The sequence below is a fragment of the Lactuca saligna genome, chromosome 8 (assembly GCF_052625555.1).
Source record: "Lactuca saligna cultivar CGN05327 chromosome 8, ASM5262555v1, whole genome shotgun sequence".
Taxonomy (NCBI): Eukaryota; Viridiplantae; Streptophyta; class Magnoliopsida; order Asterales; family Asteraceae; genus Lactuca; species Lactuca saligna.
Genome location: NC_136424.1, coordinates 117838594 through 117859798, shown reverse-complemented (window position 1 = coordinate 117859798; position 21205 = coordinate 117838594). Strand labels below are relative to the sequence as shown.

The following is a 21205-nucleotide window of genomic DNA, read 5'->3' as shown; positions in this document are numbered from 1 at the left end:
TTATTGGGGAAGTTCTCTTGACAACCACAAGCAGACAACATCCTTGTTTGATAAGTCATAAACTTTGTACTTTCAAACAATTCAACTAAATCATTGCTATACAACAAATTATAAGACCCGACCAAAGCAACAACTTCTCCTAAATTGGCCAATATCCTCATTTACCAATGTAACAATAACAAATCATAAACACGGAAGATAAGGCAAAACCCACAAGGTCTAAATTACAGATTGTATCCTCGAACATGAAACCACATCACCCCATTATCGTCTATATGAAACAAGAGCATAATATGGATAAAGAACATGTTTCCATAATATTATGAGATATCTAACCACGACCCAAGACATGATCCTCTAAACATCTTCTCTTCACAAGTCACAAAGCAATATTAGTGGGCGATATGGTCATTTTAAGTTATAAATTGAAAAAATTATGATTTAGTGGTCATTTTAATTTTGATGAATAATAATAAGCCATTTAGTTATAAATAAAAAAATGAATGTAAAAAACTTGGACACGAATGCGTATCCAAAGAGACAAGAATTTTGCCATAAATAATGAGCGGAACATTTACGCTAATCTTGACGAATCAGCGTCAACTCAAAGCTAGCATACGCATATCCCTTCTTCTCCTCTCCACTATATATATACCTAACCCAAACTCTAATCAATCAATCGACATTGTTTACAATACGCAAATCAAAATACATACCGATATACCATGGTATTGTCTCTTTTGTTGTATATTTTTTCTATTTTTGTTGTAATATCCTATGAACAATGAAGTATTTACACGTTATTAGGGTTTATCTAGGGTTTTGATTTCAAATCGTCTTCCGTTGTTCGATAGTTTTATTTTTACGTTGTATAGATCATATGCGATGTATTGAAATTGGTATCCACTTTTACGAATGATTAAACACGTTTGATTTGTGCAGGCTCTACCAAATCAACAAACGGTTGATTATCCAAGCTTTAAGCTGGTGATTGTTGGTGATGGAGGAACAGGTATGGCTCTTTACTGTTATTGTTTATCTAATTTCTATGTTATAAGTACATGTTTTTACTTCATTTTGTTGTCATTATTTGATTCCCTATGCCTAATTACATCGTATTTTATTATGCAATGCCTAAAGGGTAAACGTAAATCTGTTTAGAATGAAACATGTTTGCTTGTTGTCAGAATGTACACAATTGATTATCCTGTTGTGTTATCTGGTTTAGAAAGATCACAGTTTGTCAGATTCCATAGACTATTTCAATTGTGGAATAGTGGTATTTATTTCCATTAGAATTAGTCTGTTTTTACTAATGTCATATGTCTTTAACTCTTTATGCTTTATGCAGGGAAGACTACTTTTGTGAAGAGGCATCTAACTGGTGAATTTGAGAAGAAGTATGAACGTAAGTTTTTCTTGTATCCATCTCTTGAAATATGTCTTTGGATTTATAGGTTTTGCATTTGATGTTTTTGTTGTCTCTGAGAATTTTCACACTCTGTTTTCAACACAGCTACTATCGGAGTGGAAGTTCACCCATTGGATTTCTTCACAAACTGTGGAAAGATTCGTTTCTATTGCTGGGATACTGCAGGACAGGAGAAGTTTGGTGGGCTTCGTGATGGATACTAGTAAGTAAAATCTATTCAATAATTAAAAAGTTATCATGATTCTTATGATTAATCTTTTAGAATTCAAATTCTAACTACTACAAATGTTAATGTTTTAAAAAATATAATAAGAGAATGTTAATTACATGTATGTTATGTTTGTTTCTTCTATCTTGCTTTCATTTTGTACTAATAATATCTACTTTTTTTTTTTTACACAGCATCCATGGACAATGTGCTATTATAATGTTTGATGTCACAGCTAGACTCACTTACAAAAATGTCCCTACATGGCATCGCGACCTTTGCAGGTTTTTTTTTTTTTTTTATATCCTTTCAATTACTCCCCATTCAATACATGGATTGTCTGTAGAAAAGACGTAAATACCCTTGTTGTGTGAAAACAGGGTGTGTGAGAATATTCCGATTGTTCTATGTGGAAATAAGGTGGATGTGAAGAACAGACAAGTTAAAGCAAAGCAAGTTACATTTCATAGGAAGAAGAATTTGCAGTATTATGAAATCTCTGCTAAAAGCAATTACAACTTTGAGAAGCCATTCTTGTACCTTGCTAGAAAACTTGCTGGGTAATTAGTTAATAGCAACATACTTTCTTTTATTTAGCATTCAAATTTTATTTCTATTAAAGAAATCTTTTTTTTTTTTAATTTGTTTTTATATTTTTAGAGATGCAAACCTTCATTTTGTGGAGTCACCTGCTCTTGCTCCTCCAGAGGTCCAAATTGATTTGTTAGCCCAACAACAGTAAGTCAAATCCCTAATTTTTTTTTTTTTTTTTTTTTTTTTAAATAAATGTTAAAAATGTCCGAACATGAATTACCTATTTTGCCCTTTTTGTGCAGGCATGAAGCGGAGCTTGCTCAGGCTGCGAACCAACCACTGCCTGATGATGATGATGATGCATTTGATTAAGTGGTTGTTTATGGGGATTTAAAAAATAGAATAGTTTTTGTTTTTCTTTTAAATGCAAGTTTTTGTACTCGAATTTAAAAATTCGTAATGTTTCATATTTGCGTAAACGTTTTATGTGTTTTTGAATGGGGATTTTTTTTTGTTATTTTGGTTGGAGAGAAAGAAGGAAACATCAAAATCAAGAAACGAGGTAATTTGATTTGAGAAAACAACGTGAAAACATGAAGTTAAGGGAGGCATGTGGAGGCATGTTTTGAGGAGAAGGTTTGTTGGTTGTTGATGAAAAAACGTCTTAAATTTCCAGATCCCCACTTCCTCAGACATGTTTTGTGAGCTACTCCGGTTTTCATGCACCATAATGGGTCCAGTCATTTAGCACCCCCCACCTCAAGGACAGACAGGTGTATATGTTCTATGGGATGGTCATCCATCACACTCTTGGATCAATTTTTATATTATATACATTTTCTTCAAACTAAAAGTACATTTTTATTTTTTTATTATAAGAAAAAATAAAGTTCTTAGATGACTGTCCACATTAAGTCCAATCGATAATGGAATCCGGTCTATTTCTCAACAAGACCATTTACATATTGAGATGAGGTTTTAATAATACCTTTAAAAGTGATGATCATTTCTCAGTTTTCTGAACTCATTACAATGAGTGGAAATTGGATTAAAACTCTTAAATTGTAATGTCAATTTATCTCTTAAACTTCTAGCTAAATGAACTTATAGTTACTGCAAATATTATGGTTGAACTCAAAATAATATTTTAGTATATGAAACATGTGGGATGTTACACATTATTTTGGATATAATGATTACATAAATTGTCACATTGTTGGTTCCGAGATGATATGCTTTCATGAAGTCACTGTCATAGTAAAGATACAGTTAACACCTTTGTTACATATATTATCCACCCACTCAATTAAAAAAAAATACAAAACAACTAAGGTACAAGTTTTAAAACACATGGTACAAAAAAATGAGATAGAGAAAGTGGAGAGAGAGGATGAAGTGGGTTAGTGAAACCAATTAAACAATTCGCTGAAGAGGGAGTGGTGCTGACGGTAACTCTATTGCTAATTAAGATTTTATCTTGATTGTTTTGTATTTTTTTTTTAATTGAATAGGTTGAGTGGGCTGACAAAGATAAGGTTTGTGTGTGTTGTGGGTTGGAAAATATGAAAAAAAAAAAAAACAAAAAAAAAAAAAACAAAACTAATGTGATAGTGGGTTCAGTGGGTTGGGAGGGAATGACTCCCTCATCCCTTAAAAAAAATAAGAAAAATGATATATTTTGTAGCATCAATGGTAACATATATTTATTTTTGTATACATAAGTACTAAGTAGAGGTACAAATATGAAATTATTTGTTAAGTAAAAAAGAATAATTTTCAGAAAAGTGTCAATATGGATTGAGTTGCTGATAATATTTTTTTTCCAGATAAAATAAGTATATTCGCACGTTAGATAATACCCATGTGCCTACTATTTTATATTTTATAAAAAAATGATAACCTAAATTAGAGATCATTTCATATATGCCTTTTTTAAGTATCAGAATACCATATATATCCAACTTATATTCTTAATATCATGTTTGCCCTTTATAAACCTTAAAAGTATTATATTTGTCTACATCTTTTTATAGTGTTTTAATAGTTTATAATTATTTTTTATAACTTAAAATTATTATAATTAAAAACTTTAACTATATTATCCATACATATATAATAATAGAGCGTTTATTTCTAAATTGTTGAAATGTTGTTTTTTGATAAATAAAACACTTCATCTTCGGTCCTCTCCATAGAATGTATGCATTAATTGCTTAGTTTTTGTTGTTAAATATTTGTCATATTGTAGATGAAAGATATTATCATTGATATTTTGATATTTAAGAAGGATATATATATATATATATATATATATATATATATATATATATATATATATATATATATATATATATATATATATATATATATATATATATATAGGGAAATGATCAAATGAGAACACTTAAAAGGTTGAGAACGCGAGAACAAGTATATTCATTTGTGACTCCATGTATTCATTTGTGGAGAAATGATCAATTTCCACTCACAATCAACATGAATATGCTTTTTTCTCTTCAATTGAAGATAAAGACGTAAAAATTCATCATTCCTCCACAAATGCATACATAGAATCACAAATGAATATACTTTTTTCTCGCATTCTCAACATTTTTGGTGTTCTCATTTGATCCTACTCCTATATATGTTATGAGATGTGTACAATCAGCCAGCGTCCGAATGGTGATTTCCTAAAATACCCTTACTTTATGTGTTATGAGATGTTATGAGATATGTTATGCATGCTAGAGAGTAGGCTAGGTATTTCATAATTTAGGACTAGAGTGGCCTGATTTGTGATGCCTTAGCCTTAAGGATTCTACTATCCGTGGTTTGGTTAAGTGGGAGTATGTAGCAGAGATGAGCATATGATAGATCTACTATGAGGGTAGTCGATGTTTGACGAGATATAGAGTACTTGAGAACTAGAATCCTAAGAGGAAGACTTGGGATGAACACTTATTAGGGGTGGAAGGTAGTATTGGGCCTGTACTACTGGAAACACCGGGTCGGTGATCAGTCCAAGTAAGAATCCTTAGGGTGCTAAGGAACAAGTAGGGGCGAATGATCGAGTGTGAGTATTCTTAGTCGAGTCTCTGATTATTTTATGTTGTGTTTTAGAGACATCATGGTGGGTATGCGCCACAAGCCTGAGACCAGTGGAGTTAGCGATGATGCGATTCGAAGGATGATTCACGAGGAGGTAGTCACATCTATCCGAGAGGCCATCCCGGAGATGTTTGGGTCTATTAAGATCACCTTGATTGAGACGTTTAATGAGCGCTACGCTTGAACAGATTTTGGGCTGAGTAGTACTTACGTTTGAACTGCACCGAAAACTCTGCCCACGTCAGTTGCATGGGCTCATTGGGGCTTAGAGTCTTCCCTAGAGTGTTCCACCAACGAACTGCACCTCCTCTGAACTGGCGTACCGCAAACGTGGTTTGTAGTTTGCCTCTGCAACCACAAGTTATGAAAGTTAACTCCATCTTCGAGATCCAATCCATGAACCTGATTGGATCTTCCTTTACAGTGAAAGTCAATGGCTTGCAAGTCAGAAAATCCTTGTACTTGCATCCATTCCTCTCGACTCCGTCATCGTGGTTGTTTTGTCGAACTATTGGTGGGTTGCCTTGACTAACGGTCCCACTGTAGTTCCCTCCTTCTGACTGCCCATCGTTCAATTCAGACTGTTCAACTAGCATTGTAGGTTCCTCCCTATTTTCATGTAACACGTGCCTCATTTCTTCCCTTTGTTTAGCTAACATAGCCCGTATCATGGCTTGTACTCCAGCCACGGTGATTGGCTCAGGTGCAACTTCTACTACGACTGGTATTTGCTGTATCACTGGGGGCTGATCTCAGTTCCCATTTGCATTCACATTTCCGCTACGGATCCTTGCCATCTTGATCTATACACCGAATAAGGTGAATCTAGATCTTTATTTAGGATTGACGTTTAAATCATCCTTATCACTCAGAAACGTTTATATTCTAGTTCTAATATCGTAGTTAAACGCTTAGAATCCTAAACACATAAGGTTTCCAGATCCGGTCGGCAACAGACCAAAGATCCGAACAAATAACAGCATATCAGGCACAAGCATTTAGCACATAAAAGCATGTTAGGCATTTTCCCTAAATAAGCTAGTGCTTGTGTCTATTAAGGTGTATTACCTAAGACACTCCTCACAATCATTGCTTAGCATTCTAAGTTTAAGTTTAGAAATAAATCCATATTCCTAGTTCGCTTAAACTAATGCTCTGATACCAACTGTAACATCCCTATTTTCACGGCCAGAAAAGACCGATTTTGTTTATGCTTTATAAAAATCATAGTATCTCTTTTAAAAAAAAAGGTTACAGAATTTGTTCCCAAAAGAACATGATAATTACATTATCAAGGCATTTCCGAAGAAATGTATTTTTATTCATTTTATAACATTTGGGATGTCATTGTCAATACAGAACATAAGCATAAACAGAACTTACATTCATTATCTCTAGTGATTTATATATCCTTAATCTCTCAGTGTAATGTGACTCATATCAACACTTGTGATATAAATAAACTAAGTGGGTCAGGTTGGGAAACCTGGTGAGTACATAGGGTTTTCAACCCACAATAATATAATTATTATATTTAAACATCAAACAATCAACCTAATTACCCATTCCCATTATCTTCTTAAGGATTTACCCTAAGGATCAGCTAATCCTTGTTCATTCATTCCTAAGGATCATCCTAAGGAAACATCATGAAGTCCATTGTTGCCAATGACACAGTGGTCAAGCGCAACTGCTAATATTATCACTTAGGCACAACTGCCAGAATTGGGACATTTTCTATGAGGCGCTTCTGCCGGTATTGACCTTTAAACGCTACTGTCATGGTCATAAGGCTCCCTATTAGGCGCAACTGTCGATACTATCCTTAGAGCGCAACTGCTAGGACGTTTACTGTAGATCTAAAACATCTACGGGTTGTGGCGCAGCTGCCAGTGCTCATCTATAGGGTACTAGGTCCATTGCTGCCAATGTGTACCTATAGGGCACTAGGTCCATACTACTAATGTTCCTCTATTTTGGCTTTTATCCCTTATCATTTATCTACCCATATTTTACCCAACATATTTTGTAGATATAAATTACTTTATACAGCTTACATCATTTAAAACATGTATAAAAATCTTTCACCAGCATAGACAACAAGTATTCAGACAATATGCACACATAGCACGTAATTTATATTAAAATACTTCATATGTGTAAGATGAAAGGGACCATGCACTCACTTGATACGGTGGTGACTCAGTACTCGAACAACGCTTCAATACTCTCAAAACAATTTTCCTTCGATAAAACCTAGTATTAATACCACTAAGGTTTATTCTAGCGATAACCGCGACTGATTAATAGTCTGACTATTATTACTATTATATAACCGTTAAACGATACTTATATAACTCATAATAATAGTCCAAATAATTATTTTAAGGACCTAATAACATTATTATAATTATTTGAAAGCTATATTAAAAATTGCGTAAGCGTAGCTCACTTACAGCGGATTTTAAAGAAAATCGGGCTTTCTCGGAGCAGCGTTTCCGAAACCAAAAGACCCATTTTCTCGGGACTCCGGGAGCCTCGGGGCTTCTTTCGGGTGCTAGGGGGTTTACCTAAGGTTTAGGGGGGGGGGGGGGGGGGTTAAATCCCTTAGAGAGAGTTAGATTGTAGAGAGAGAGAAGTGAGAATGGTGAATTGGTGAAGGAAGAAGGATGCATCTCGCAACTATTTATAGGCGCTGGAACCTGCAGTACGCTAGGCGTATCTCGGATATGGCTTCTAGCTGTCTCCGCACGTGGCTTGTTCTCGGAGTGGATAAGAACCGAAGTATGCAGGGCATACTTAGCCTCGGACGCGGGGCGTAATGTGAGGGTGACGCGTCGTTCACCGGATGCGATACCGTGGGGAGCAAGGGAAGGCTAGGATCATGCCACGTCATCATCAACTTCGCAAATTGCACTCTTAACTTCTAAAAATCGTAACTTTCGCATAAGAGCTCCATTTTCGACGTTCTTTATATCTATGTGTAGGCGGGAACGTACTCTACAACTTTTATTTAGACTCCATCGGCTAATTTTGAATTTATTTTCAAAGTAGGGAAAAGATCCCATGCATGCATGGCATGCATGCATGTATTTTGAAGTTTGGCTGGGTACGCCCAGCGTAATAGGGTGAATGATGCGGGTTGGCCGGGTGAGTACGCCCAGCGTTTAAGAGGTACACCCAACGTACTCTCAGAAACTCCAAACCCTAATTTAGGGCCAGCCACTATATAAGGAACATGTTGGTTCACCCCTTAGCCTCCTTATACTCATCCTTAACCTCAGAAAACCCTAGAAGACCCGTATTCCTCCATTGTTGGGTGTTTTTGACCTTGGAAAACTCTTTTTGGCAAAAGAAACGCTTGAAGGAGAAAAGAGAAGTTGTCAGAGAAGAAGAAGGACGATTGGAGTTTGTAGATCTGAAGAGATACCATCCTTTGGAGCTTGTTTGAGGTATAAAGCTTCTTGCTTGACATTCATATTGTGTAGATCTATGTATTATGAAGCTTTGACACCATTCTTGTCCTAAAAGTCCTCACCTTGTTGCATATTTCGAGTTGGTCAAGATTTATCTGTCCTTTCAGACCTTTGGAGAGGTCTTGAGTGAGAAAAATGAGGTCCCTAGGGCTGTAGTTGTTCCATGTGTGAGATATATAGGTCTTAATGGATTAAGATCTTATGGACGTCCCAAGTGATAAAGTTTAAGACTTTATGGATTCTAATCATATTTGGCCTAGGGATCTGAAGTTTGGGCTTAAGAGATTAAGCCTTTAAGAGGTTAGAAAGACTTAATGAATCTCGCAGTTACGCCCCGCGTAGCAGGCCAGTGCCCCGTTTTCTTTTGGTGATCATTGCAGTACACTCAGCGTACCAATGAGGGTACGCCCAGCGTACTCCTCCCGTGGACTTTAATTTTAGGCCTTTTGAGTTTGGGCCATTTGTGGGTTGTTGGTGTTTGGGCCAAGTCTGGAAATATTGAATAGAGTATTTTGGGCCCAATTAATGTTATGGATATTAGATCTAGGCCCATTTGGTGAGGTGGGCCCAATTTGGTAAATTGGGCCAATGTTGGACTTTGTGTGAGATTTGGACTTTGGTCTTGGCCTGATAAGTGGAAGTATGTTTGACCTAATGCTTATGCTTGTTATGTTGGTTAGTTCGGGATTTGCGGTGAGTTGGTGGTTCGAGAGTCTACTTCTTCAGTTCAGAGTATCGGCATTCGCGAGGTGAGTTATCCTCACTATATCGACAGGGTCTAAGGCACCATGGCCGACCCTTTATTGGATTGAGATTCAGATATGGCTGTTATGTTATTGCTTTGATATGTCTGCATCCTGGTAGCTAGGATGGTATATGCTAAAGACCTGGTTAAGGTCGATTTCTCGATATGTAAAGTGATGCTATGCTAGTGACCGGTTAGGTCGGTATCCTAGTTAGGGTAATGATATGTTATGTGATCTGCTTGATCGGTTTGTGGACTATGAACTGTTATATGATTGTATGTTATGTGCACACTGGAGTTGGGTTGAGGCGGGTCCTGCTTTGTGCTGTAGGCCAAGATACCCAGGGCGGACCGGTTGTTCCGAAGGCCCAGCGAGCGGTCCGGATAGGCTGTAGGCCCCACGAGGGCGGACCAGACATGTCGAGGCTCGGAGAGTGGACCAGGTCGACTGAAGGCCCAATGCGGGCGGACCAGTCATACTGTAGACTCAGAGAGTGGACCAGGTGGGTTGAAGGCCCGGTGCGGGCGGACCAACCACACTGGATAGTCGAAGGACATGACTAGACACGGAGGGTGGACTGAAGGCCGATACGGTGGACCAGTCACACGGTAGACCCGATATGCATGGCTGTTCTATGTTCTGTTATGTTATGTATGCTATTTATGTTATGGGTCGGAAGGCAATATGTTATGGGCCGGAAGGCAATATGTTTTGGACCGGAAGGTCGTAGCTTGGAAGGGAGTATATGTGGTTGGTATTTTGGGGGTACCTCACTAAGCTTTCGGTCTTACAGTTGTGGTTTAAATGTTATTCAGGTTCTTTAGAAGACCGTGGCAAGGCGAAGGCGTGATCGTACCGCTCCTCGTGTTTATGTTTATGGCATGATTCTGGGAATACTCTGATAATAAATGTATTGAAAACCTTTTTGTAATAACGTTATTAAAATGGATTGTTTTTGAAAAGTTTAAATTGTGTTGAAATTTTTGGTTGTTACAAGTTGGTATCAGAGCCTTGGTTTGAGTGAATTGGAGGAACATTCGTGTGAATCCAGTCTCAAATCAAGGAGAGTTTTCAAAAAGAGAATTGTAAATGGTTTTCAAATTAAGTAAAAAGAGGACGCAGAGGTATGATCAGCCAGAGCCAGTAAGTAACTCCAAAACACCATACATGATAATTGTTTTTGAGCTTTGATAGAACAACATGCTAGTACTAGGCTAGGGATCTTCAGGATTTCATGATAATGTTGCCTGTTTTATGATGCCTGCTAGCCTAGGGTTTCCCTCTATATGAGATTTCCAGTGTTCCTCTAAGAGTGAGGATCAAGCGCTTGCTATGTATATTTGTCACTAGGGTGTTGTGGTAGTACTTCATACAAATATGGGTAGGTGTGGAAGGTAGTATGGGCCCGTACTACTGAAAGCACAGGACCCATACACATATCAGGGAAACCATGACCTCTAGGGTTGGGTTGAGAGTTGGTTCCCAGGATAGTGGGAAGTGTCTGAGATTTTGTGGTTTATTTTCAGTATGGAGACTTCGAGGCATGCTGGGAGTGGATCCGGGTCAGGATCGGAATCAGGAGAGGGAGTTCCGGGCGGGTCAGTACCGCCTGAGGTTATCAGACAGATGAGCACGCATGAGTTGGATGCGAGGATTCGTGAGATCCTGCATGATGAGGTTGCTGCATTGTTCCTGGCCGAGCTGTCGGAACTGTTTGGGTCGATTAAGACCGCCATGGTGGAGTATTTTGATGAGCGCTATGCGGCTCTCACTGAGACGGCTGCTGCGGCAGCTACAGCGGCAGGGGGAGGAGTTAGTAAAGGTTTTCAGTATCGGGACTTCGATAATACGCAGCCTCCCACCTTTGATGGAGTTTACGATCCGATCGTTGCTATGAGATGGTTATCAGACGTGGAAGGGTGTTTCTTCACGTGTTCATGCCCTGCTGATCAGAGGGTGAGGTGTGCTCTGAACCTGTTAAGGCTCGGGGCAAAGGATTGGTGTAGATTGACCACGGGGTCATACTCGGATGCGTAGAGGGCTGCGGTTTCATTGGATCAGTTCAGAGAGATGTTCAACACTCGTTATGTTCCGTAGGTCGAGAGGGAGAGGTTGGCTCAGGAGTTCCTTGAGCTGAAGCAGGATTTGGAGTCGGTGACGGAAATCACCTGGATGTTTACTGAGAGGGCGATGTTTTGCCCTGAGTTCGCTTCGGAGCAGGCTCAGATGTCCCGATATCTGAGTATGCTAAACAGAGACATCAGACAGTTTGTGTCCGCGCATAGGTGCGATACCTTGTTGGAGTTGTAGGAGGCCGCCAGGCGGCGTGAGTTAGAGATTGAGTTGCAGTTGCGTGAGCTGAGGCAAGCTCCAGTGTAGTCGCAGCCGGCGACGAAACGGTCTAAGACCGTTGATTCCAGGATGGGAGATCAGGGCAGCCACGTTTGTGGAAAGTGTGGGAGGGGTTACACCCGAGTTTGTCGGTCCGGTGGTGCATGCCGCAAGTGCGGAAAGGAGGGGCACTATGCGAGGGATTATCGGTAGTCAGTGCCGGTTTGGGATTTGAGAATTTGTTATCATTGTCATCAGGTTGGGAACTTGAGGGTCAACTGCCCACAACTTGTTGCAGGACCGGTGCAGGCTCCAGCACCGGCCACTTTGAAGATCACAGGTGGAGGTCAGGGTGGAGCGGAGCCCCCAAGGGCTCAGGGCCGTGCTTTTCAGCTTTCAGCAGAGGAGGTTAGAGCAGTGCCGGATGCAGCTGCGGGTATGTTCCTTTCTTGATATCTTGTTATCTTGTGATTATTGCGGTGTGTTATTCTCTGATGGTCGTGTTGTATGGGTTTTTCGTTTTGGTATCCGTTGTTCCTTGAGGGTTTGGTATGGTTATGGGTTAGTGTTTCAGGTTTTCGCTGGTTATCATTTGTGAGGGTTATTAGTGGATGCGGCGTTGGTTTGAATGTCGGGTAGCATCTGCAGTCTGAGGAGTGGATAATTGAAGATTGGGTTCCTTTCGAGTGGGATGACCAGTGTGGAAATGTGTTTTTGCAAAGATTGCTAGTGCTAGTGGGAATCAGTCCGCGTGTAAGTGTTGGGTTTTGTGCAAGGTTATTTTGGGAGGTCGGTGATAGCGACCGATGGTTGATAGTCAGTGCCCTAAGTGGGGAAGAATTGGAAACCCTCCGGATGATCGATAGGCTTGGGAGATTGTTTAGCTGCTTGGGATTCAGCGGTATTTCTTTCAGCCGAGAGCAGGCTGGTAAGGGTGAGTAGCAGTGTAACAGCCTGTTATTTCAAGTCAGTAAAAATCGACTCCTGTAACCTCTTTGAGGAAGGAATTAGAATATCATCGAAAAATAAAGTATTCAAAAACTCTATTTGGAGTACACTATGTGGTAGGTATCGTCTTAAGGTTTCCAAACATATAAATAACACAAAAATCCGAGTTATAACGAAGAAATTATGACCATTCTAAGTTATCCGACAAAAACCGGCAATACGAAGTTGCGTAAAAACGCAAAGTTTCAATAAAACACTTTCTGACCTTAGGTGTCTAAATGAAAGTCATAGATATCGTTAAACTACAAACATGCATAAAAAGAACGCTCAAATCGGACATCGTATGAATAAGTTATGAATTTTTAAAGAAATTCCTTAATCACGTCATTTTAATAAATAAATAATAAAAACAATTTCGGAATATGCCAACGGAATCTAAATGAAAGTTGTAGATCGTAGTCTCACCTTCGCGGGGATATAAAGAACGTCAAAAACGGAGTTCTTATGAAGGAGATATGAATTTTTGAAGTTTGATAAATAATTTATATATAATTTTTATTAAAAATTCGGTATTATCCGAAGGGGAGTCAGCCTAGGGCCGTAGTACACGCCGCGTACCCTCGTACGCCCTGCGTACTCGAGGCCACGACCTCGGATCGTCCACGTCGCCCCTATGCGAGCTACCCCTGCCCGTCCCGTCCGAAGCGCTGCAGCCGAGGATGCGGTTAGCAGTGACGTCCCGTACGCGCCGCGTACGGGAGTATGCCCCGCCTACGCATGCTTCTCAGCCCCCTATAAAAGGGATGCGAGGGTTCCCGGGAAAATGGCTCATTCTCTCTCATTTTTCTTGCGTTTTACCTCGTTTTCCGTGCTCGCACTACCCCGAAGCCCTGGTCATTTTGTGCAAGTCCCGAAGGTCGATTTTACTCCCGAGGAATCCCGAGAATCCCGAGGAAAATCCATTTCCCGAGACGAAACTCTGCCCGGTTTTCCATCTTGCTATCTTCAAACATTCAGGTGAGTTCATACCCCTTTCAAACACACTTTAAATACATTTTAAATGCTTTTATACTTCTTTAGGGGGGGGGGGGGGGGGGGGAATACAAGTAAACATACGGTTATTATCATATATTTTATAAAGTTTCACTTCACTTGTTTTACCGAATAAATCACTTGGAACTCATTACTATTATGGAAAACTCTTGTCGTACTTTGCGTGCACTAGACTTATACAAAGTATATAATTATTTCAAAGAACCTTTCATTGTTAAGTCATTTTATACATTCTAAAAACTTATGATCTTGCTTTGTCAAACATTGTGAAAAAGGATAAACTTTGCATACAAAACTATCACTTTAATATAGACTTAGTTGAGAATCCATGAGACGTGTATATCTTCAAACGTTACTTTTCTTTATTAGAAAGTAATGCTGCAAGTCCTGTCTATAACCAGAGTCTCCCGTTCGGAGAACGTGTCAAATGTGTATAGATCTATACGGGAAGTCATGATCCCGCGCCCTGACTGTTAGCTACAGTCCGTCTTTTGGGGTGACAGTTGTCATAACACTGCGACGCCTGAAGAATGTCGTTACAAGCATATTATGTTTAGTATGGTTATAAAACTCATCGGATATACAATTATTATGCTATTATGCTTTTATGAACGAGTAGCTATTAAAACTATTCTTCATCTAACAAATGCGATCTCCGTATAGCTTTATTATATAAACTATGACACAACTTTTGAGAACGTCGGTTTCTTGCGATTTTCGGTCTTAGAGACTGCCATTTATGTTAGGAAAATAAGGGATTTTCCTGGTGCAATTATTTACAACTTATAACACGAACATTCATATGCATTTCATACTTTTAAGAAAATAAGGGTTTTTCTTGGAAAACACAACAACTCGTATCTCAACCATTAGGGAAAATATGGGATTTTCTGATCTAATACATTCACTTTCAACACAACAAATCACAACTCTTTACATTTGAAATGCTGCGTTTTCTGGAAAACATACACCCATTTTGGAATGGCATCCAATTTTTCTAAACTACTTATGAACTCACCAACTTAATTGTTGACACTTTTTCTTGAATTAACTTGTATTCTCAGGGAACCGCTAAGCAGGTTTGGGAATCAACTTTTGGGATTAACGCGCTGGCGTTAATTACTTCTTTTGAATGATGTTTATGTATTTATCTTTTGAACATGTAATGAATACAATTATGTAAACATCTCGGAAACTGTAATATATATGGTGGTGTGTACTTTCCTTTCTATGAACTGTTATGATACTGAATATGACGTCCTCTGCCCCTGAACGTTTCCGCCGTTCTGGTTTGGGGGTGTGACAGATTGGTATCAGAGCTTTGTTTATAGGGAATTAAGTATATCAAAACCATTCCTTTTTGATATACAACTATAAACTCAACTGGGCAAAAACACTCTGAGAAAATTCATACTTTTGAAATTAAATCTAATTAGTTTTAAGGTAAGCATGCACTCATTTTATACTAATAACAGTTTCATAGTAAATAACTTTAGAAGTATTATAAGTAAGTTGTGCAGTACAGGTACGCCTTGGGACATGTAATCGAAACTGGGAAGAATATAGCCTGATCAACTATATTTGTCCAAGAGCCGACTAACGTATGCCCAAGGAGTGTCTGCAATGGACAACAAATTTAAAACTTACCAAAAACATATCGTTAAAGAATACTAAGGGAGTATTCGAGTGCCGTCAACCATTAAACTTAAGGGTAAGTTTCATGTGCTCTAGCTTATAGTAAATTTTTAACTCTATTCTCGTACAGTCTAAATGGCGGGATTCCATCACCCCAATGACCCCTACTACCCCAACCAAGGTAATGGAGGGTGGATCGAAGAAGATCCTGAAGAAGACAAAGAGCCTATAGAGTTGGAGGGAGGGGATGACTCTGGCACGGATTCGGAGCCAGAAATTATAAATCCACCAATCCCACAACCTCCCGTCCACGTGAGGAACTTCCAAGGACCCACTCCAGTGTAGGGAAGTCACCTCCATCATTGGAGCCAACAACAAAGCTTACGCCCTCCCTACGACATGTGCCGGGACTTCTATGATGTGAGAGGCGGGGGATCAGCCGACCGAGCACTTCCGGTCATGGTTGGCAAACTCGCCAACCAGTGCTATCAATCCGGAGTGCAAGCCAACCGAATCCGAGAGGTCAATGTGGAAGTACAAATCCACACGGCCGATATCAACCGCCTAGAGATGTTGCAGAACGACATCCACATTCGCGCCGAAGCATTTCAAGCACAAGCAAATGCGGCCTTCGCAGAATTAAGAGAACAACAAGCTGCGTTTGATAGACGCCTCATGGAGTCGAAGCAGTCCGACACGGAGTCGAGCTCCAAACGCAAAGCGCGCCGCAAGTAGTACTTGCCCGACTCTCAAATTTTGTTATAAATTAGGACTTCGGATAAAAGTATTAGTTTCTTTAAATTGTTCTGTAATCGGAGGCCTTTAGAAAGGCTAAGAACTTTTGTCTAGACCTCGCTGTAACACAACTATATGTTTAATATATATAAGGGTATATCCCTTTTCTTGTTGTTGTTAATCATGCGCAATTCGTTCAATTCATTGGTACATCTATTCAAACTTTACTTTCAAGCTCAAAACATTGTGTCGGTCAAACCCAACTTCTTAGAACTATTAGAAGTTAACTCAATATCATTCAACTCTGAACTGCCAAAACTTATAAAATTTTCCATTTTTTTTTCTTTTGGCAGCGCGATGCCTCCTCGTCCAAACCTAAGGCCCATGTCGGGCACGGCACCACCACCACCTCCACCACCAACTTATGATCCAGCCATGGTCCAGGCTGCTATCACAACAACAGTAACTGCAGCCCTCTCGCAAATAAACTCCCACGGAAATGGAGGGGCGGGAAGCAGCACGAATCATCCAAATCATGGCACTGGTCATGGCCAAGGAAGAGAATGTACTTACAAGGAGTTCTCTAACGCTAAGCCAAAAACTTTTAATGGAACTGGGTGAGTCATTGGACTAATGCAATGGTTCGAGAAGATCGAAACGGTCTTCGAGATCTGCTCATGCCTAGAAGCAAGCAAAGTCAAGTTCGCTGCTTGCACTTTCGTAGATCGAGCCCTCACTTGGTGGAAAAGCCATGTGAATTCGGTGACGCTCACTGTCGCCAACGCCATGAGTTGGGACGATCTAAAGGTTCTACTACTGGAAGAATACTGCCCAAGGGGCGAAGTGCAAAAGCTTGAGCAGGAGCTCTGGAATCTGAAAATGACTGGGTCTGACCTAGTCACCTACACAGCTAGGTTCAACAACCTCGCTGCACTGTTCCCTACCATGGTCAACCCAGAATCAAAGAAGGTTGAAAGGTACATTTGGGGGTTGTCACCCCAGATTCAAGGGCATGTCCTAGCTTCCGGCCCAGTTACCTACAACAGCGCTAAACGCCTGGCTCAGCGACTCATCGACCACGGAGTAAAACACAATATCATTTCAACAACCACAAATCCACCTAGGGAGGCTCAGGGCCAGAGTAGGCCTTGGAACAAAAGGAGGGGACAAACTCTCCAGGAAAACCCCAAGAAACAACAAGTAATAGCGACCCATGCTATAACAGTACCTGCCAACCCTGCCCCCACAAGCTCATATAATGGGAAGCTTCCTAAGTGCAACCGATGCAGCTTCCACCACCACGGTCCTTGCCATGATCTTCAATGCACCAAGTGTAATAAGAAGGGACATACAACCCGCTATTGCAAAGATCCAACCCAACCATCCGTCCCCACTACTAATACCGGGGTAAGCCGCGCCTGCTTTGAGTGCGGAGACACGGGGCACTACCGTAGGGACTGCCCAAAGGCAAACAACCGGAATACCGGCGGAAGGGGCCGAGTTTTCGCAATGGGACAAGATGAAGCCATTGCGGACCCTAATGTTGTTACGGGTACGTTTCTTCTCGATAACTCGTATGCATGCATTTTGTTTGATAGTGGAGCGGAAAGGAGTTTTGTGAGTCACGACTTTAAAGGCCTGCTAAAATCAATACCATAATCATTAAGTGAACCATTCATAGTAGAAATGGCCAACGGGAAAACCGAAGGCACTAAGGAGATATACGTAAACTGCACCCTAACTTTAAACGATAATCCCTTTTCAATCAACCTCATGCCAGTCTCGATTAAGAGTTTCGATGTCATCGTTGGCATGGATTGGCTGAGTTCTCATCATGCGGACATCCTATGTTACGATAAGGCCGTTCGCCTTAATCTGCCAACCGGAGAAACTTTCATTGTCTTGGGCGACAAACCCAGTACCACTCTTCGTATTATCTCAAGTATCCAAGCTCGGAAATGCCTACGCAAGGAGTGTCACGCGTTCTTGGCACATGTTGTAGATGTGAAACGCGAAGTCCAGGACATCAAGAGTGTGCCCGACGTATGCGATTTTCCTGACGTTTTTCCCGAGGACCTTCCGGGAATACCTCCCGCGAGACAAGTTGAGTTCAGAATCGATCTGGTTCCCGGAGCTACCCCAGTAGCCAAAGCACCCTATCGATTAGCCCCGACAGAGATGCAAGAGCTATCCAGCCAACTGAATGAACTACTTGGAAAAGGATTCATCAGGCCGAGCTTCTCGCCATGGGGAGCACCCGTACTGTTCGTGAAAAAGAAAGATGGATCATTCAGAATGTGCATCGACTACCGAGAACTCAACAAACTTACCATCAAGAACCGATACCCCCTTGTAACAACGCAAATTTTCCAAACAAAATTTTCATTTCAAACAATTAGATTATTTTTATTCAAACCCAATATAATTATTTCAAGTGTTAAGTCGAAATACAATTCATAAAATTCCCAAGATCTCAAAACATCAATCAGTGTGTACGCATCATGCCGGCGCCTTCCCACGGTCCTCGCTAGTACCTGAAACACATACATAACAACTGTAAGCATAAATGCTTAGTGAGTTCCCCAATATACAACTTACACATATACGCCTTTCCAAGCCCTGACCTTCCGGTCCACAGTACAACGCCTTCCGGCCCATAACATAATCGCCTTCCGGCCCATAGCGTATTGCCTTCCGGCCCATAACATATTGCCTTCCGGCCCATAACACATTGCCTTCCGGCCCATATAAACATACACAGCACGCATAGCAATTAACTTACCACCTATAACACATATATCACATATCATATCCGACCTTCCGGTCACACAGTCAAACCCTTCCGGGTACAGTATAGTGAGAAGACTCACCTCGTGGATACCGTAAGCTAGCAACTCCTGAAATCACTCGCACCCGATCCGCCGAGCTACAAACTCCCTAAAATATCATATATCCCTTATTAACACTTTTATCTCTCAAGTTAACTGACCCTAAGAAATCACACATAGGTCAACTCTGGTCAATGGTCCACGGTCAACTCGACCGGACTCGGCGAGTCTAGACGTCCTCCAATCCTCTAAGATTCCCCTTCTACTCGTCGAGTATCCTCCTTGACCCGATGAGTTACTCCTGGCAGAATCGCGGGGCCACCCCGACTCCACTCGCCGAGTCTGAAGAACAGCTCGACGAGTCCCAGTTAGTCTTCAAGCTACTCGCCGAGTCTGTTCATCGGACTCGGCGAGTCCATGCCATGCAGTCGATCAAACTGCTTCCTAAGGTCAGAATTGTTCTGACCATTCATAGGTCTGGTCCTTCTAGACTGGTCCATCACGTAAGGTCTTCATTTAGGTGCTCATGCTACACCCCAAGACTTATAATTTACATTTTGACCTAAGGCATAAGGATTCAAATCCAAAACCTCTATTGATTCCCGAAATGCACAGGCATGGGACATTCTGGACCTCTAAAGGTCCCAATACGGGGTTCCAATCGTTTGGGGACTAAGGTAACATTCAATCTAGCCACAAAAAGGGTTCCATAAACCCTAAATCCATATACACATCAACATGGAAGAATGTAATTTGAATTATTACCTGAATAATGTGTTCTCTCTGTGTCCCCACTCCTCAGAACGTGACTTCTCTTGTTGTTCCCTTCACCAAGCCTTCTCTTCCTTGCACAACAACTCTTCCAAACTCAACAATGGTCTTCAACCTTGCTCCAGATGCACACAATCGAATTAAGGTTCTTCTCAGAAGGCTAAAACGAACAATGACGGCCTATAAGTCCTTTTTATACGTCCCAAAACTGAACGGCTAGGGTTTCCGCTGAACAGCGCAGACTCGCCGAGTCCATATCTGGACTCGTCGAGTCCAGTCGCGAACCCGCGACCAGGTCTGCGGTCCTACTCGGCGAGTCTGGCTCCAACTCGCCGAGTCCCCTCTTAAAACACCCCAAAACACAATTTAAACAATACTTGAGATTCCGGGCTGTTACACCCCTACCCCGAATCGATGACTTATTCGACCAACTCCAAGGAGCCAACTACTTCTCCAAGATTGATCTGAGGTCGGGATATCACCAGCTGCGAGTCCTGGAGAGTGATATTCCCAAGACGGCCTTCCGAACACGATACGGACATTACGAGTTCGTAGTGATGCCGTTCGGACTAACCAATGCCCCGGCCGTATTCATGGATCTTATGAATTGGGTATGTCGTCCATTCTTGGATAAATTCGTGATAGTATTCATAGATGACATACTCATTTATTCAAAGAATAAAGAAGAGCATGGTCAACATCTGAGGCAAGTTTTAGAGACGTTACGGACTGAGAGACTGTATGCAAAATTCTCAAAATGTGAGTTTTGGATTAGAAAGGTGGACTTCCTCGGTCACGTGGTCAGCAAGGAAGGAATCCACGTGGATCCATAAAAAATCAAGGCTATCAAAAACTGGTCTGCGCCAACTACACCAACAGCAATTCGCCAATTTCTAGGTCTAGCTGGTTATTACCGAAGATTCATCCAAAATTTCTCCAGCATCGCAAAGCCTCTTAACGCCTTAACCCAGAAAGGTGTGACCTACAATTGGGGAGAAAAGCAAGATGCTGCATTTCAGACTTTGAAACAGGCCCTTTGCAGTGCGCCCATCCTTTCTCTCCCAGAAGGGACCGAAGATTTTGTGGTGTATTGCGACGCTTCGAAGCAAGGGCTGGGCTGTGTACTAATGCAGAGGGGAAAGGTTATTGCATACGCCTCACGACAACTGAAAACGCATGAGGTCAACTACACCACTCATGATTTAGAACTTGGGGCGGTGGTCTTCGCTCTTAAAATCTGGAGACACTACCTATATGGTACCAAATGCACTATCTTTACAGACCACAAGAGCCTACAACACATCTTCGACCAGAAGGAGTTGAACATGAGACAGCGACGTTGGGTCGAATTGCTCAACGACTACGAATGTGAGATTCGCTATCATCCAGGAAAGGCTAAC

The 21205-nt window shown here is 40.9% G+C and overlaps 1 protein-coding gene across 1 annotated transcript; it reads left to right on the top strand.

The window, feature by feature from the left end:
• Positions 1 to 595: 595 nt before the first annotated feature.
• On the top strand, positions 596 to 2653 carry LOC145011094 (GTP-binding nuclear protein Ran-3-like). Its single transcript, XM_078969724.1, has 8 exons — positions 596 to 728; positions 943 to 1012; positions 1352 to 1408; positions 1517 to 1634; positions 1835 to 1924; positions 2021 to 2200; positions 2301 to 2378; positions 2477 to 2653. Exons 1-8 carry the CDS (start codon positions 726 to 728, stop codon positions 2544 to 2546), a joined length of 666 nt encoding a protein of 221 aa, XP_078825850.1. The 5' UTR covers positions 596 to 725; the 3' UTR covers positions 2547 to 2653.
• Positions 2654 to 21205: the final 18552 nt, after the last annotated feature.

What these genes read in the sequence shown, in the direction of transcription:
- LOC145011094 (XM_078969724.1), top strand. An exon ending in TGGCATCGCGACCTTTGCAG is followed by an intron (nt 1,925 to 2,020) that starts GTTTTTTTTTTT and finishes GTGTGAAAACAG; the next exon opens with GGTGTGTGAGAATATTCCGA. An exon ending in GATTTGTTAGCCCAACAACA is followed by an intron (nt 2,379 to 2,476) that starts GTAAGTCAAATC and finishes CTTTTTGTGCAG; the next exon opens with GCATGAAGCGGAGCTTGCTC.